The sequence below is a fragment of the Halteromyces radiatus genome (assembly GCF_025201355.1).
Source record: "Halteromyces radiatus strain CBS 162.75 chromosome Unknown BX664scaffold_5, whole genome shotgun sequence".
Classification (NCBI taxonomy): domain Eukaryota; kingdom Fungi; phylum Mucoromycota; class Mucoromycetes; order Mucorales; family Cunninghamellaceae; genus Halteromyces; species Halteromyces radiatus.
In genome coordinates, this window is record NW_026251691.1 from 1721245 (window position 1) to 1736393 (window position 15149).

The window sequence follows — 15149 nt, forward strand, 5'->3', positions numbered from 1 at the left end:
AAACAACACCAAAAACAAATATAACGATGCATCTTCCAAATTTTATTGGATAAAATAATGAACTTCTGTATGAGTGTGTATGGTGTAAATATATGTGTGAATGTGAAAGAAAAGTGTGTGTGTGGGGAGGGAAAGAAAGGGAGAGAGTGAAGTAGGTGATCCAAAATGTAAAGAAGAAAAAAAAAATAAAGCTAAAAAGGATATAAAAAAAAAAATACTAAAGTGGGAAGAGGGGAGAGGAAGAAGAACGGGGTGATATATATATAATATATGTAAAAAAAAAAAGAACTAAACTAATTCCTAACTAGATATTATAATGATTTCCCTTGATTAAAACGAATCTACCTTGAATGTCCAAGTACCAGTAGCAACATCATAATCCACAAAAGTTGTTCCAGCACGATGACGAAGCTTTTCCAAAAACAAAAGGAATCGAGGATGTTCAGGATCAGTGATAGCTTCTTTGGTAACCTTGTCAACAGAGAAACAGTTTTCCAATTTCACAGTAGCAGAGACATTCAATCCCTTACCAAAGGCAGGTTTCTTGCTGATATCGGGATAAAGGGCAACACTCTTCAAAGTCAAAACCACAATGCCACCCATAATGTCATTCAAATCCACTGAGGAAAGATCAACAGGTTGATTAAATTGGACTTCACCATATCCACGTCGTCCTACTATGAATCCTTCCACTTTTTTCAGTTCATCTTGAGTCATAGCTTTCAATACATCCAACGTAGGTGAACAATAGTATCCTTCCTTGATTGCTACACTAACATCACCATCATCATTCCTTTTGGCGGGAGATTGAGGACTTGCTGAAGTGGTATTGACTGTACGAGCGCGTTGGTCAGATAAAGAAGTTTCTGGAGCAGATTTGAGTCCAAGACCGGGAGCAAAGAGAGCACTTGATTTACTCTTATTTTCTTCATCACCAGAACTGACGAGAGAGGTCACTTTGTTGGAATCCACTTTATCAAATACCACCTTTCGATTGGCAGAACGAGGAGTGAAAGCACCAGACTTGAGAACTTCCAAATCACTAACACCACCTAAATCACTTGCCTTCTTGGTTGTAGGTTTGCTGGCTGGGTTGAAGGAGAAACCACGTAACTTGATTTTGGACACAACACGAGGGGAAATAGGATAATGAGGAGTAGTGGTCAATTTTGATACACTACCATCAACAGGAGTTGCTGTAGGTCCTGCTTTATTTACTTGACCAGTGCCATTTTGTTGTTGTTGTTGTTGCTGTTGCTGTTGTTGCTGTTGTTGTTGTGGAAGTGTAGTGGTATTAAATAATGGATTGTTGCCATAAGGATTTTTATCCACTGTAGCCACCATGGGTTGTTGTCCAGGTTGTAAACCACTGGTACCAAATGAAGTTAGGCCACCAGTAGCTGGTAAAGTGAATGAACCAGTGCCAGGTTGTTGTTGTTGTTGTTGTGTTCCAAATCCACCAAATCCACCAAATCCACCTCCAGTCGTAGATTGAGTATTACCAAACGAGAAGCCACTAGTAGGCTGTGTAGTAGCTGGCTTATTACCGAAAAGTCCACCACCAGTAGCTCCAGTTCCAAATCCAGTGGAAGGTTGCTGAGTAGTAGTACCAAATCCACCAAATGAAGGTGTCGTTGTTGCTTGGGAAGTACCGCCAAAAAGATTTGTTGTTTGACCTGTAGTAGTAGCAGGTTTGGCTCCAAAAAGTCCTCCACCAGTAGCACCAGTTCCAAATCCAGTAGAAGGTTGTGTTTGACCAAAGCCACCAGTAGTAGTACCAGTAGTATTGAAGCCACCAAATCCAGTAGCAGGTGTAGAAGTTGCAGGTGCAGCAGATGTTCCAAATGAGAATGATGTAGCAGGTTTAGCAGCAGTAGCTCCGAATCCACCAGTAGTACCCCCAGTACCAAATCCAGTTCCAAATCCACCTCCCATTGTAGTAGCAGGTTTTTGTCCAAATCCAAATCCACCAGTAGCTTGTGTTTGTTGTTGATTTGTTTGTCCAAAACCAGTAGAAGGTTGTGTTTGCCCAAATCCACCAGTAGTGGTACCAAATCCACCAGTAGTAGTATTTTGAGTACCTATATTAAAAAAAAATATTTGTTGAGTTCAACAGAAAAAAAAAAATCCCTACTTTTTCTTTCTTTTTTTTTTTTTTTTTTTTTTCTTTCTTACCAAATGAAAATGGTTTTGCAGCATTACTTGCAGTAGCACCAAAACCACCTGTTTGTTGACCTGTTCCAAATCCAGAAGATCCAAACGCATTCGTTGTAGGTTGTTGACCAAATCCAGTGGTACCAGTGGTAGATTGTTGTTGACCAAAGAGTCCACCTCCAGTTTGGGTACCAAAAGCATTTGTTGCAGGTTGTTGACCAAAGGCACTTGGTTGTTGTTGTTGTTGTGTACCAAATGCTGAAGTAGTTTGTCCAAAAGGAGTAGATGTAGCAGGTGTACCAAAACCACCAGTAGCTGCACCAAATCCAGTACCAGTTGTAGGTTGAGCAGTTCCTGATTTTCGGTTTTGACTGTAATCTTGTAATCTTAGTTCTTCAATAGAATAGTTTTTGTATTGAGGCATAGCAGTCACCGTCTGGAAAAAGTTATTCACACCTGTTGTTACATCACGATCTTGAGTGGGAGCAAAGTCAGCTACTGCTGTGCCTTGATTTCCAACACCTCCAGCAGGTTGACCAAAAGCTGATGTTGTTGTTCCTCCACCGAATGCTGAAGTTTGTTGAGGTTGACCAAAAGCACTTGTTGTAGGAGTTGAACCAAAAGCACTAGTAGTTGCAGGTCGTTGACCAAACAATCCACCAGTAGTTTGTGTAGCAGGTGCACCAAATGCTGAAGTTGTAGTATTCGATCCTATATAAAAAAAAAAGAAAAAAAGAAAAAAAAAGAAATCACCATTAATGTTTACATTTCTATATATTTATGTTTTATTATCATTTACCTGCACCGAAAGCACTACCACCACTACCAAATCCAGTTGATGCAGGTTGAGCTAATGAGATAAAGAATAATAAACATGATGAGTTTTGAATCAATAAATAAATAAAAAAAAAGAAAAAGGAAATAAACTTACTTGTACCGAATGCAGAAGGAGCGGGAGAACCAAAAGCAGAAGTTCTTTGACCAAAAGCAGAGCCAGTGTTAGCAGTAGAACCAAATGCGCCCGCAGTAGGTTGACCAAAAGCAGATGTTTGTTGAGCAGGTTGGCCAAAAGCACTTGTTGTTTGTTGAGCAGGTTGACCGAAAGCACTTGTCGTTTGAGTAGTACCAAAACCACCAGTAGTATTAGTAGTACCAAAACCTATAATAAAAAGAGAGTACGTTAAGTAAGAATCATGATTCGGAATTTATATTATATAAAATCAATAATTAACTAACTTACCACCGAAAGCGGATGGTTGTTGTTGAGGTTGTTGAGTTTGTTGACCAAAAAGAGAATTAGTAGGTTGTTGTTGCTGACCAAATCCACCACCACCACCACCGAAAGCACTTTTTGTAAACATGATATATATTTAATAAAAAAAAACCGTTATTTTCGTTGAGGTCAGGACAAACGAAAAAAAAAAAAAGAAAGAAAGAAAGACAAAAAGGAAGAAAAAAATAACCAATGGCCCACACGCGTTTTTTATATATAAAAAATTGTCGCAGTCTGGATAGGATGACGGTGGGCAAGCCACACTGATTTTTTGCTATTGCTGCGGATCTTGAAATTTCACATTACATTTGACTCTCTACCTATCCTTTTCTCTATTTCTTTTTTCACTTTCTGCTTTACATAATATATCATGAACCACAGTACTGTCCCAGATATTCCCGGTATTCCTGTTCCTGACAGTGATTGGCTCAAAAGAAAAATAGCTAGTCTATTAGGACAAAGATCTTATAGGTAAGACTTTCTCTCTCTCTTTCTTTTATTACTATTATTATTATCTATTCTCATCTTTTTTTTTTTTAATACCTTGAATTGATCTTTTCTGATATTATTTTATTTAGATTCCCAGGTGCACAACCCATTAGCTTTGGTACAGCAGAACTAAAGGAATTAGAAGAGGAAGAGTAAGTATATATTATTAGTATTGTTATATAGAATAGATATTAACAAGTTTTATTTAGTTACTTTGTTGCTGAAAAATCCGATGGAGTCCGATGTCTAGCTTTTTTGACCCGAAATAAAACCACGGGTGGACCTGAAGTATATCTTGTAAGTAATATTATATTATATTATGAATATTATTAATATATATATATATATATATATTATGGTAGTTTGATAGGAAAAGTAATTTTCATGTGGTGACAAATATGTACTTTCCTATTCCTCAAGATACAGAATTTCGAAAATGTCATGATGATACTATTATTGACGGCGAATTTGTATTAGATAAACAAGATGATGGATCGGTAGGATTTTGGTGTAGATTTGATTAGATTATGATTATTGATTACAATGGCATATTGGATTTTTATAGTTGGAACTCAAGTTTTTATTATTTGATTGCTTAATGGTTGGTGCCCGCGTTTTGATAAATCGTGATTTACAAAAAAGACTTGGAGTAGGTACTAAAAGAAATCAATGGGTAGATATATGAAACTATGACGAACTGATTTCTTCTTCTTTTTTTTTTATAGTATTTGAAGAATGAAATTATAAAACCACATCAAAAAATGCTGATACAACGACCAGATAGGAAGAAAAGTCAACCGTTCACGTAAATCTAAAAAAAAAAAATAGAAATCAATGAGGACAATTATCACGTTTATCTAATATCCTTTTCTTTTTTTTCTTGTAAAAGTGTGGAATTCAAGGAACAACAATTTACTTATCATCTCGATGTTGTCTTCAATCAAATTATGCCCAATCTGCGGCATGGTAGTGATGGATTAATATTTACTTCTGTCAGTTCACCATATTATCTTGGAACATCAAAGAAGATGTAAAGAAATATTTAATAATCGAGTAAACTATCTTTTTCATTACTGATTCTTTTCATTCTTTTTTTTTTTTTCTGTCTTTCCTGCAGGATCAAATGGAAACCAGCGAATGAAAACTCGGTTGACTTTAAGGTCCGACTCCAATATGAACAAAGCAGTACTATACCTGGTGCTATTGATGCAAGCAAAAAACCAAAAATTGAATTATTAGTATGGCAAGGTGGCACTGATTATAGTTATTTTACGGATCTTGGGATTACTGACAAGGAATGGTTTGATACATTTGGTAAAAATCCAGGACGATTTGACAATAGAATCATTGAATGCAACTATGATCCAGAACTTCAAGAAAAGTACCACTTGACGTCTCCCTGGCGATTCATGCGATTTCGTGATGATAAACCAGATGGCAATCATCAATCTGTGGTTACAAATGTGATGAAAAGTATTGCGGATGGTGTAACAAAGGAACAGGCAAGTTCTCTTATTTTTTTACTTCATGAATGTTATTTAACTCATCTTTATTTATTTATTATAGTTGATTGATCATCTTGATGTGATTCGACAGGCTTGGAAGAAAAGAAATGAACGCAAGTACTAGATTAGAAATTTGTACATACATATACACACATACATGCATATATCGTCCCTCTTCTCTCTACACATAAATTAGATAGATCGATTACTTATTTACTACTGATTTGTTGTCCTCTTCTTTTCCGTTTTTCTTTCTTTCTTTTTTTTTTTTTTTTTTTGTCAACATTTATACAATAAATTTTTTTTTATTATTACTGTGTACATCTATATGAATGGAAAAAAAAAACAAGATGACTTCACGATTCCATCAGCCGAACGGATGCCATTATAAGTATAGATGGATAGGTTAAAATCCTAAATTAAAAATATCTAGATCTACTGATCTATGAGATAACGATGGTATGGAGGATGATAGCTTTGCCGCCCTTTTTTGGCGCTCACCTTTTCTGTAGAACATACTCTAGTATGATGCAATGTTTTTTTTTACTTACAGGAAAGATGATCTCAAGACGAAGGACTAAAACTAATACAGACTGGACATGAAGGCAAGTCAATTTTCTCTGTGATGGCTTTTTTTCTTTCCAATTTTCGCAACTTCTCTCTTATCCGATCATTATTCGTAGTTAATTGTTTATATTATCTTTTTATGTTCATTAAGTTCATCTATAGTAAACTCATAAAAAATATACATGAATCAATAAAACATCATCCGCAGTAACCACAAATCCAATGTTAATGATATTTTTTTTATTGAATAAAGAATGTAATAGAAACTACAACTTTGCCCTAAACTAATAATCATCACCCTTGGAAACAATCTATAAAGAAAATATTCAAATGAGATCAATCACAATTCCATCTATTTTTTTTTTTTTTTGCCTTACCTCCTTGCAAGTAGGTCGTAAAAGAATGGTGTGTTCGAATTGAGCAGTATAGCTTCCCTTGGTGTCACATAAAGGAGGATAGGCTGTCACTAGACCAGCATCTGTCAAATTTCTTAAGGCCATCAAGTATTTTGTTTCCCCAATACGATCTAAATAACGACGACAAAAAGGTAATGTTCCAAAATGTTGATTGATGGTAGCCAGTAAAGATTTTGCCTTTGGTAATCTAAATAAAAGAAAGGAAAAAAAAAATAATGTTGGAGTGATTTGATCTTAGAATCTAATGATTTTACCTTAAAGGAACAAAACCAGAATCATGAGATCTTGCATAATGAGAACATTCACCATCTTCAATAACATAACCACGACCGGTCTACAGACAAAAAAAAAAAAAAAAAAAAAAAAAAAAAAGAAAGATTAATAGTTAGTCAACTCTTGGAAGGAAAAAAAAAAAAAACTTACTGAGCAGAAGGTTTCAATAGCCAATTGTTCGCCTTCTTCCAATTTGGTTTCATCACCCGTGTCACGAACAATAGGAATAGATTTGCCAGCATGAATTTTGTAAGGTTCAATAGTATGACCATTCAAATTGCGGATGGGTTTGATATCATATGTTTTGCCATCCAATTCGATTTCATACGAATCATAGACTTCGTTGACAGCTGCACCAATATCACATAAACGAACATCAATACCAGCAGCCTGAATCCCAGCATTGGTGGCTTCCCTAGCAGCTTCCACAAGTTTATCAAATTTGGGATTAAAGTGATGAGTGAAAGCACTGTCCACAATACGACCATTAACATGAACACCGAAATCCACCTTCATCACATCGTCATAAGTCAATACCGTCTTATCACCAGCATTAGGAGTAAAATGGGCAGCACAATGATTCAAAGATAATCCAGTAGGGAACCCAATACCAGCTTCCATGCCATTTTCTTCCACCAAGGCTCGAGTACCGTTTTCAATGGTTTCTGCAATTTCTGTCAAAGTCATACCAGGTTTGAGGATCTTTTGAATATATTGACGCACCTGAGAAATAACGAAATATAATGAATATAAACAATATATAATAAAACAATCATTTTGTATATACATACTTGACGATGAACTTCAGCAGCACGGCGTACATCGTTATAGTTAGATTCTTGATCTCGTTCCAATGCTCGTTTCTCTTCACTAGTTGTTCTCCACAAGTTGCTATATAAATAAATAAATAAATTAAAAAAAAAAAAGAGAAAGTGGTCAGCATAATCTAATCAAAAAAAAGAAAAAATAACTTACTCATCTCTATAATCGTGACATTCACCCACAGGATAGATAGCATTGGTAAAGATTTTCGAGACAGGTACAGTAGGAGGTTCGGTTTGAGTCTTGGGTCCTTTCTTCTTCTTTTTGTTTTTCTTCTTCTTCTTCTTTTTGGCACCTTCCCCATCAGCAGCAGTAGCAGTAGGATTCACATCTTCTTCATCTGATCCTTCTTCAATAACAGGATCTTCCAAAGTAACCTTTTCAAGTTTGTCTTCAACCGCCGTTTCCGAGCCCACCATAATGAAATCCACTAAAAAGTAAAAGAAAAAAAGAAAAAAAAAAGAAAAAGAAAACGCAGAATTTTTTTTTTTTTTTTTTGGCTGTACTAGCACAATTTTTTAAGTTCGTCGGAAAGTGAAAGCATGAGCCTCCCAATTCTACATAACATAGAATGCATCATGAGACAAACAACAATATTTCAGTCAGTCAGTATTTTGTGTTTGTTTGGTTTATTGATAATGTATATGTAAATTATAGACGCTAAAAAAAAAGAAGAAGAAGGAAAAAGCAACATACAAGTAGTAATAGAAGAGCAAGTCGAATTCTTGTGAGTGAATATATATATATGTGTGTGTGTGAGTGTGCGCGTGATACTAGGGAATCAGAATACTAAAACTAACTTATTGGGCATCTGTAGGGTTTTGGAAAGCACCATCTTGAGTTTCAGGTACTGGTCCGGTGAGAGGAGTGCCAATGAATTGAGATCCATCAACATTATCGACATTGTGGAAGTCCAGAATTTCAGAGTACATCATCACTTTATAAAAACAAATTACATGAATTGACATTCTTTTTCTTTTTCTTTTTCTTTTCGTTCTTTTTTTTTCTTTTTCTTTTTCTTTTTTTTTTTTTTTTTTTTTTTTTTTTTTTTTACCTTTCCATGTATCAACAGGCAAATCAGCTTCATTGAATGACCAATCGAATTTCTCGGGAGCGGCTGGTTCATCAGAAGGATCATGATATGGTGCAAGATATGGGTGAGATAAAGCTTCTTCAGCATTAATACGTTTACGAGGATCAAACATCAACATCTTTTCCAGTAAATCAATGGCTTCACTATCTTGTCCTTCGAATCGTTGTCGGAATGATACAGGTTCACGTTTGGGGAGATTCTTAACAAATCGTAAGGTCTATCATTGTATATATTATATATCAAATCGTCAATTTAAAACAATACTTTATGCAATTTCGTCTTACATTTTCGCTACAAATAGTGGCAATCACATCATCAGGAGGAGTACCCAAAAGTTCAGTAATAATAGAGAATTGATGAACGTCTAAAAGAAATAAATAAAAAATGAATGAATGATCATCAATATATATATATATATATATATATCCACTTACGATCCTTCCCAGGGAATAAAGGTTTTCCTTCCAACATTTCTGCAAAAATACATCCAGTACTCCAGATATCCACTATAATGACAAAAAAAAAAAAAAAAAGGGGGAAGTCAGTAAATAGACACATATAGATTATATATATATTACCAGCCACATCATATTTTTGCCAGGTCAACATGATTTCGGGAGCGCGATAATATCGAGTAGATACATAACCAGTCATTTGAGGATCTTGAATACGGGCAAGACCGAAATCGCAAATCTTTAGATCACAGTTTTCATTGATAAGAATATTACTTGGTTTCTATAAATGAAATAATAATAAATATAATGTTTATATAAATATTGTTTAAAATACTTACCAAATCTCTGTGAATGACACCAGCTGAGTGAACGTATTTGAGACCCCTCTATTGTTTATATGTACAACCAAAAACAAAAAGGGAAAAAAAATAGGTTAAGTATATAACGTGACTTTTTCTTCATTAGTGATAATACTTACAAGTATTTGGTATAAAAAGTATTGAATAAATTGTTTTTCCAAAGGTCGAGATTGAAGTAATCGATGCAAATCTGTGCCCAAAAGTTCAGTAACAAAATAACTAATAATAATAATAATAATAAATCATGATTTGAATACATATATATAAAATTTGTATTATGTAGTACACTTACATATCTTCCAATGGTGAGATAAAGATATCACTCAAACTAATAATCTAATTTTTTTTTAATATATATTAAAGAGTTGCAGGAATAAGGTTAATACAAATAAAATTAGTTACGTGTTGAATTCAATCCGAGCCGAAATAAATATACTTACGTTTTCATGTCTTAAAGCTTTCAATAACTTGAGTTCACGATAAGTTCGTTTGGCTAATACAGGTGCAGAAAAAGGTTTCATGATTTTCTTAATAGCCACATTCATTCCAGTCAATTGATCCTTGGCAGAACTAATATATATATATATATATATATATATTATAATTGATAAGATTATAAAAAATAAAATAAATAAAAACAATATATTCTTTTTCTTTTTCTTTTTTTTTCTTTTATTATTATTATTATTATTTTACCAAACAAGTCCAAAAGCACCCATACCAACAGGTTGTAAATCGACATATCTATATTTATTATTATTATTATTTATTATTATTATATAAAAGTAAAAAAGACTTTTTTCTTTACCTAGTGGTGACTTCGAACACTGTACCAAAGATTGAAAGTTTAACGAATTCGGCCATAATGTTGATATACAAATATACTAGAAATAGTATTGGAAGGGAAATATAGAATAAAAGGAAGGAAATATATACAAAAAGAAAAAGATCTGTTAGAAGAAAAAAGTAACAAGAAAGAAAGAAAAAAAAAACACAACACCGTGGAACGAAAAAAACCTTCCAAAGTTCTGTATCTACCAAACTGATCGATTCACTCTCCGCAACCAATTTTTTTTTTTTTTTTAAACCATATTCCGGTTCGTGTGTCATAGAAAAAAAAAAAGCATGATCGTGCCCTGAAATGCCGAATATCCTCTTTTCTTCCCAAACATCAAAAATCATGTCACAAGGCATTATTGAACTACTAGAGTAAGAAATTTCTCAGAAAGAAATAGGGGCAATATATTCTTTTTTAGTTTGAAAAAGGATTAACCAATAACGTGCTCGCTTTATGAACTTTTTTTTTCTCTTTGAGTCAAATCCTATTCTAATATTTTTTTTATTTCTCTTTTTTTTTTCTTTTCTTTTTATTTTTTTATTGATACATTAGACATGACTGGTCAAAATATATCAACATCAAAAGCAAAAAGACTAGCAGCTAAAGCAGCCAAGGCAGAAGCAAAAGGAATGTCAAAAACCGATTCCAAGACTTCAAATAGTCCTCTTACACAATCAAGTACTAACAATTCTACTGAAGACTTATCAATAAACAAACTAAAGATCAACGTTGAACGTACCGCAACTGGTGTCTATACAGCTCAAGAACGAAGTCGAGATTTACGTATTGAATCTTTCTCTCTTAATTATCATGGTCGTGTACTTATTGATAATGCAATCATTGAATTGAACTTTGGTCGACGATATGGTTTGATTGGTGCAAATGGTTCTGGTAAGCTAGATGATTGTTACTCAAACACTTTCTTTTTGCATACAATCACTCACCTTTTTTTTTTTTTTTTTGATGGATTCTTATAGGTAAATCTACTTTTCTAGCATCATTAGCTGAACGTGATCTTGATATTCCTGATCATATTGATGTAAGTTCATTATAAAAAGTATGGATGGGACAGAAAAGAGCTCTTTTCTTTTTTCTTTTTAAATTGATGATTGTTTTTTTTTATATATGTATATATAATGTGTGCAGACCTACCTTTTGAACCAAGAAGCTGAACCATCGGATATGAATGCAGTGGAAGTAGTGATTAGCTCAGCTGTCGCACAAGTAGCAAAATTGGAAAAACAAGTGGAGGATCTTCTTGGTGAAGAAGATGGTGCAGATAACCCATTACTAGATGATCTCTATGAAAGAATTGAAGAAATGGATCCATCAACATTCGAACCACGTGCATGCTCATTACTCTCTGGTCTTGGATTTACAACGCAACAAATGCATAAAAAGACGGCTGATATGTCTGGTGGCTGGCGTATGCGAGTAGCCCTTGCTCGTGCACTTTTTATCAAACCCACCTTACTTTTATTGGATGAACCGACAAATCATCTGGACCTGGAAGCTTGTGTTTGGCTTGAAGAATATCTCAAAACTTATAACCGGATCTTGGTCATTGTATCGCATTCTCAAGATTTTTTGAACGGGGTTTGCACCAACATGATGCATCTGACTCATCAACGAAAATTAATCTACTATGGTGGGAACTATGATACATTTGTGAAAACAAAGGAAGAAAACGATATTAATCAAAATAAAGCCTATGCCAAACAACAAGATGAAATTGCTCACATCAAGAAATTCATTGCTTCTGCTGGTACCTATGCTAATCTCGTGCGTCAAGCCAAATCCAAGCAAAAGATTATTGACAAGATGGAGGCGGCTGGTTTGATTCAAAAGGTGGAAAACCCTCATCCGTTCAAGTTTAATTTTACCAATGTACAAAAACTTCCTCCTCCTGTCATGGCCTTTCAAGATGTTAGTTTCTCTTATGATGGCTCTCTTACCAATCCTTTATACAAGCATATTGAACTGGCTGTGGATATGGATTCAAGAATTGCATTGGTGGGACCTAATGGTGCTGGTAAGCTACGTGATAAAAAAGTGATTGAAAAGTACTTACCTTTTCTTTTTTTTTTTTTTTTGTTTTTGAAAAAGGGAAATCTACATTGTTAAAACTGATGAGTGGGGAACTTATGCCTACGGACGGACGAGTACAACGACATACAGCTTTGAAACTAGGAAAATATTCTCAACATTCAGCGGATCAATTGGAAATGGACTTATCACCCATTGACTATATGCGGAAAAAGTTTGCTCACGAAAGTACAGAAGTGGATTATTGGAGAAGACAGATTGGACGATTTGGTATTTCTGGACAACATCAAACATCTCTGATTTCTCAACTGTCAGATGGCTTGAAATCACGTCTGGTGTTTGCCGAACTGGCTGTTTTACATCCACATATCATCTTGTTGGATGAACCTACCAATCATTTGGACATGGAATCCATTGATTCTCTTGCTCAAGCCATCAATCAATTCTCCGGTGGCGTGGTCTTGGTCTCTCATGATTTTCGATTGATCTCTCAAGTCGCTCAAGATATTTGGCAATGTAATCAAGGTCTGGTCACTCCCTTCACTGGTTCTATTGAAACCTATAAGGAATCTCTTCGTCAAAAAGTCAAACTATAGAAACAAAAAAGAAACAATATATTGGCGGATGATCTTGGCACTTTTCTTTCTACTGTAGATAGTTTACATTTAGATTAGTCAATTTGTTTTAGTTTACCATGCTGCTCCCTTTTATATATATATATATCTATTCCCACATTATACGATCAGTAGTTGTTATAAATCATATACCTCTTCCTTCTTTATATCAATAAAAGATGAACTTTATATATTTTTACTTTGCTATGTACACATCATTAGACTACAGATATCCCATTACTGAAAATAAGAACGTCTTCAATACTACTTAAGTTTTTCTTTCATAACTCTTGTGCTACGTTAAACACGTCATGATGGGTGAGCTTTCTATTTTATTTTCACCAGCGATTATTATAAACTTTTTTTTTTTGTTATAAAAAAATTCATAGTATAAGGATGGGTTGTATGGTGGTCAATTGAACCGAGATCGTCCTATCTCATATCATGCCAGTGAGATAATAAAAGAGTGACAAGACCTCTCGTGCAACACTGACTGACCAATGAAAATAAGAGAAAAAGATATTTTTTAATTGTGCGTTATTATTTTGAAAGTATCATTAAAGTTAAACAAATAAAAATTAGATAAAAGACATCAATTGTTATTTTTTTTTTTATTAAACGAGAATATAATACAAGTATAAAACAAAAAAACAAAAAAAGAAGAGTGGATAGGAAATATATAATGAATGGAATAATGGAATAGGTAAATAAGGAAAAGGTGACCAGAAGAGTTCTACTCATGAATATTTTGCATTGGTCCCTTGTAAAACTTTTTACCACTGATACTCCAAAAGAAGAGAGAGAATATCACAACGGCACCAATCATCAAAGAAGTCCAGTTCATATTTTCGGGAGTGACAGGCATCTTTTGAGGAATAGAGAGAATCACACTGAAGAAGATAATCCAAATGACTGCAATATAGTTGATAGGAAGACTGAGTTTACCTAATTTGAAAGGACCTTCGAGTTTGAGTTTGGGTTTCCAAATAATACGACAGAAAAGAGGTAAACCATATGACGCATTGACACAAATCACAGCTGTCGACATGATAGCAGTCCAATAAACTTGTGAACCAAACGCCTAATTCCAAAAAAGAAAAAGAAAAAAAAAGATCAATGAGAAATCGTTCATCATTCATCATCAAGAAAAAGAACTTACAGGTAAAATAATGCCGACAACAATTAAAAGTTCCAAAATAAGACAACGGTGAGGAATATCAAATCGATTCAATCTATACCAAAATTTGGAGAATGGAATAACACCATCGCGAGATAAAGCCCATAATAATTGAGCAATAGCGAGTGCATTATTGGCAAGTGAACCAAATTGGGCAACAAGAAGAATCACCATCAAGAAAACTGACAAAGGTGTGTTGGTAGTTTGTTGGAAATAAGTTGCAAGTGGTGTAGAAGAACCCAGTAAGGCATCCACGTCTTGAATGGCAAATAAGGTAGGAATCATCAAAATAAGACCTTGTACAATAGAACCAATCACACAATAGATAATACCACGAGGAGCAGTAATATCACTACGCTTAGTACCTTCCACAAGTTGAGCTGGAGCAACATAACCAATCTATGAGAAAAAAAAAAAAAAAAGAGAGTGAGTTTTCGATTATTAAAAATAAATTAGTGTAAATAAATTTACCAGACACCATCCAGCTTGTAAGAGTCCCAACAAGAAAGCCAAACCATCATTTTCCCAACCAGTTTGATTGATGAAGCCAGTAAATACATACTTCGCATTCTGAAGGTGATCTCTTGCCATGACTAGTTAAATGAAACAATTGTGAGAAAATTGATAAATTCATCCTTTCTACTTTTACTTACTGACAGGAACGAGCATCACAATGACAGTTCCAATGCCAACCCAAAAGACTATGTATATATATATATATATATTGTAAAAAAAAAAAAAAAAAAGAAAGAAAGTTAGTCAATACTTTTGACAAAAGCAATAAATAAACTTACTCATAAAATAATTCAAGTACCCGCTGAATTTTAGACCCAGGAAGGCATAGAAAGTGGCAACGAATTGCATAGCACAGTAGAGACCCACATACGCACCAAGATTATCTATGGTAACACCAGTTTGAATAGCAACGATTTGATAGATGAAGGATGCACAAGACCAAGCCAAAGTACCCTGAGTAGCAATCATGCCAGCAAGATTAATATACGCAGCCACCCAAGAAACAACTAGAGAAAAAAAATGATGATCAATATGGTAAGAACAAAGAAAAGA

General features: G+C 34.3%; 6 protein-coding genes across 6 annotated transcripts; 2 read left to right on the forward strand and 4 right to left on the reverse strand.

Annotated features, from left to right (window-relative positions):
* Nucleotides 1-21: 21 nt before the first annotated feature.
* Nucleotides 22-3568, reverse strand: BX664DRAFT_360152 (nucleoporin autopeptidase-domain-containing protein). The gene is made up of 5 exons (XM_051548140.1): nt 3395-3568; nt 3086-3313; nt 2954-3004; nt 2176-2865; nt 22-2081 (listed from the first exon to the last, which is right to left on the reverse strand). The coding sequence occupies exons 1-5, from the start codon at nt 3513-3515 to the stop codon at nt 331-333; spliced, it is 2841 nt and encodes a 946-aa protein (XP_051399298.1). The 5' UTR covers nt 3516-3568; the 3' UTR covers nt 22-330.
* Nucleotides 3569-3789: 221 nt separating this feature from the next.
* Nucleotides 3790-5696, forward strand: BX664DRAFT_282725 (mRNA capping enzyme, catalytic domain-containing protein). The gene is made up of 9 exons (XM_051541573.1): nt 3790-3898; nt 4006-4068; nt 4126-4213; nt 4279-4413; nt 4482-4565; nt 4642-4721; nt 4806-4946; nt 5034-5418; nt 5483-5696. Exons 1-9 carry the CDS (start codon nt 3798-3800, stop codon nt 5543-5545), a joined length of 1140 nt encoding a protein of 379 aa, XP_051399299.1. The 5' UTR covers nt 3790-3797; the 3' UTR covers nt 5546-5696.
* Nucleotides 5697-6206: 510 nt separating this feature from the next.
* BX664DRAFT_336393 (peptidase M24, structural domain-containing protein) lies at nt 6207-7961 on the reverse strand. Its single transcript, XM_051546070.1, has 6 exons — nt 7653-7961; nt 7469-7568; nt 6828-7400; nt 6659-6738; nt 6366-6591; nt 6207-6299 (listed from the first exon to the last, which is right to left on the reverse strand). Exons 1-6 carry the CDS (start codon nt 7916-7918, stop codon nt 6273-6275), a joined length of 1272 nt encoding a protein of 423 aa, XP_051399300.1. The 5' UTR covers nt 7919-7961; the 3' UTR covers nt 6207-6272.
* Nucleotides 7962-8299: 338 nt separating this feature from the next.
* On the reverse strand, nt 8300-10270 carry BX664DRAFT_366096 (mitogen-activated protein kinase HOG1; the record flags this gene model as incomplete). Its single annotated transcript, XM_051548510.1, has 11 exons — nt 8300-8436; nt 8554-8809; nt 8877-8956; nt 9027-9098; nt 9171-9327; nt 9386-9433; nt 9526-9625; nt 9699-9742; nt 9847-9976; nt 10103-10150; nt 10215-10270. 11 exons carry the CDS (start codon nt 10268-10270, stop codon nt 8300-8302), a joined length of 1128 nt encoding a protein of 375 aa, XP_051399301.1.
* A 444-nt stretch (nt 10271-10714) lies between these two features.
* BX664DRAFT_299457 (P-loop containing nucleoside triphosphate hydrolase protein) lies at nt 10715-13110 on the forward strand. The gene is made up of 4 exons (XM_051542304.1): nt 10715-11135; nt 11222-11283; nt 11391-12276; nt 12351-13110. Exons 1-4 carry the CDS (start codon nt 10799-10801, stop codon nt 12884-12886), a joined length of 1821 nt encoding a protein of 606 aa, XP_051399302.1. The 5' UTR covers nt 10715-10798; the 3' UTR covers nt 12887-13110.
* Nucleotides 13111-13637: 527 nt separating this feature from the next.
* BX664DRAFT_265146 (amino acid/polyamine transporter I) lies at nt 13638-15065 on the reverse strand (the record flags this gene model as incomplete). Its single annotated transcript, XM_051540853.1, has 5 exons — nt 13638-13985; nt 14064-14480; nt 14553-14674; nt 14735-14782; nt 14876-15065. 5 exons carry the CDS (start codon nt 15063-15065, stop codon nt 13638-13640), a joined length of 1125 nt encoding a protein of 374 aa, XP_051399303.1.
* Nucleotides 15066-15149: the final 84 nt, after the last annotated feature.

Coding starts and splice junctions, on each gene's coding strand:
- BX664DRAFT_299457 (XM_051542304.1), top strand. CDS start 10,799: ATGACTGGTCAAAATATATCAACATCAAAAGCAAAAAGACTAGCAGCT. Junction 11,136..11,221: donor GATTGGTGCAAATGGTTCTG/GTAAGCTAGATG, acceptor GGATTCTTATAG/GTAAATCTACTTTTCTAGCA. Junction 12,277..12,350: donor GGTGGGACCTAATGGTGCTG/GTAAGCTACGTG, acceptor TTTTTGAAAAAG/GGAAATCTACATTGTTAAAA.
- BX664DRAFT_336393 (XM_051546070.1), bottom strand. CDS start 7,918: ATGGTGGGCTCGGAAACGGCGGTTGAAGACAAACTTGAAAAGGTTACT. Junction 7,401..7,468: donor CTGCTGAAGTTCATCGTCAA/GTATGTATATAC, acceptor GTTATTTCTCAG/GTGCGTCAATATATTCAAAA. Junction 6,300..6,365: donor TACGACCTACTTGCAAGGAG/GTAAGGCAAAAA, acceptor TTTTCTTTATAG/ATTGTTTCCAAGGGTGATGA.
- BX664DRAFT_360152 (XM_051548140.1), bottom strand. CDS start 3,515: ATGTTTACAAAAAGTGCTTTCGGTGGTGGTGGTGGTGGATTTGGTCAG. Junction 3,314..3,394: donor ACAACCATCCGCTTTCGGTG/GTAAGTTAGTTA, acceptor TTTTTATTATAG/GTTTTGGTACTACTAATACT. Junction 3,005..3,085: donor TCCTTCTGCATTCGGTACAA/GTAAGTTTATTT, acceptor TTATCTCATTAG/CTCAACCTGCATCAACTGGA.
- BX664DRAFT_282725 (XM_051541573.1), top strand. CDS start 3,798: ATGAACCACAGTACTGTCCCAGATATTCCCGGTATTCCTGTTCCTGAC. Junction 4,414..4,481: donor ATAAACAAGATGATGGATCG/GTAGGATTTTGG, acceptor GGATTTTTATAG/TTGGAACTCAAGTTTTTATT. Junction 4,722..4,805: donor AAGAAAAGTCAACCGTTCAC/GTAAATCTAAAA, acceptor TTCTTGTAAAAG/TGTGGAATTCAAGGAACAAC.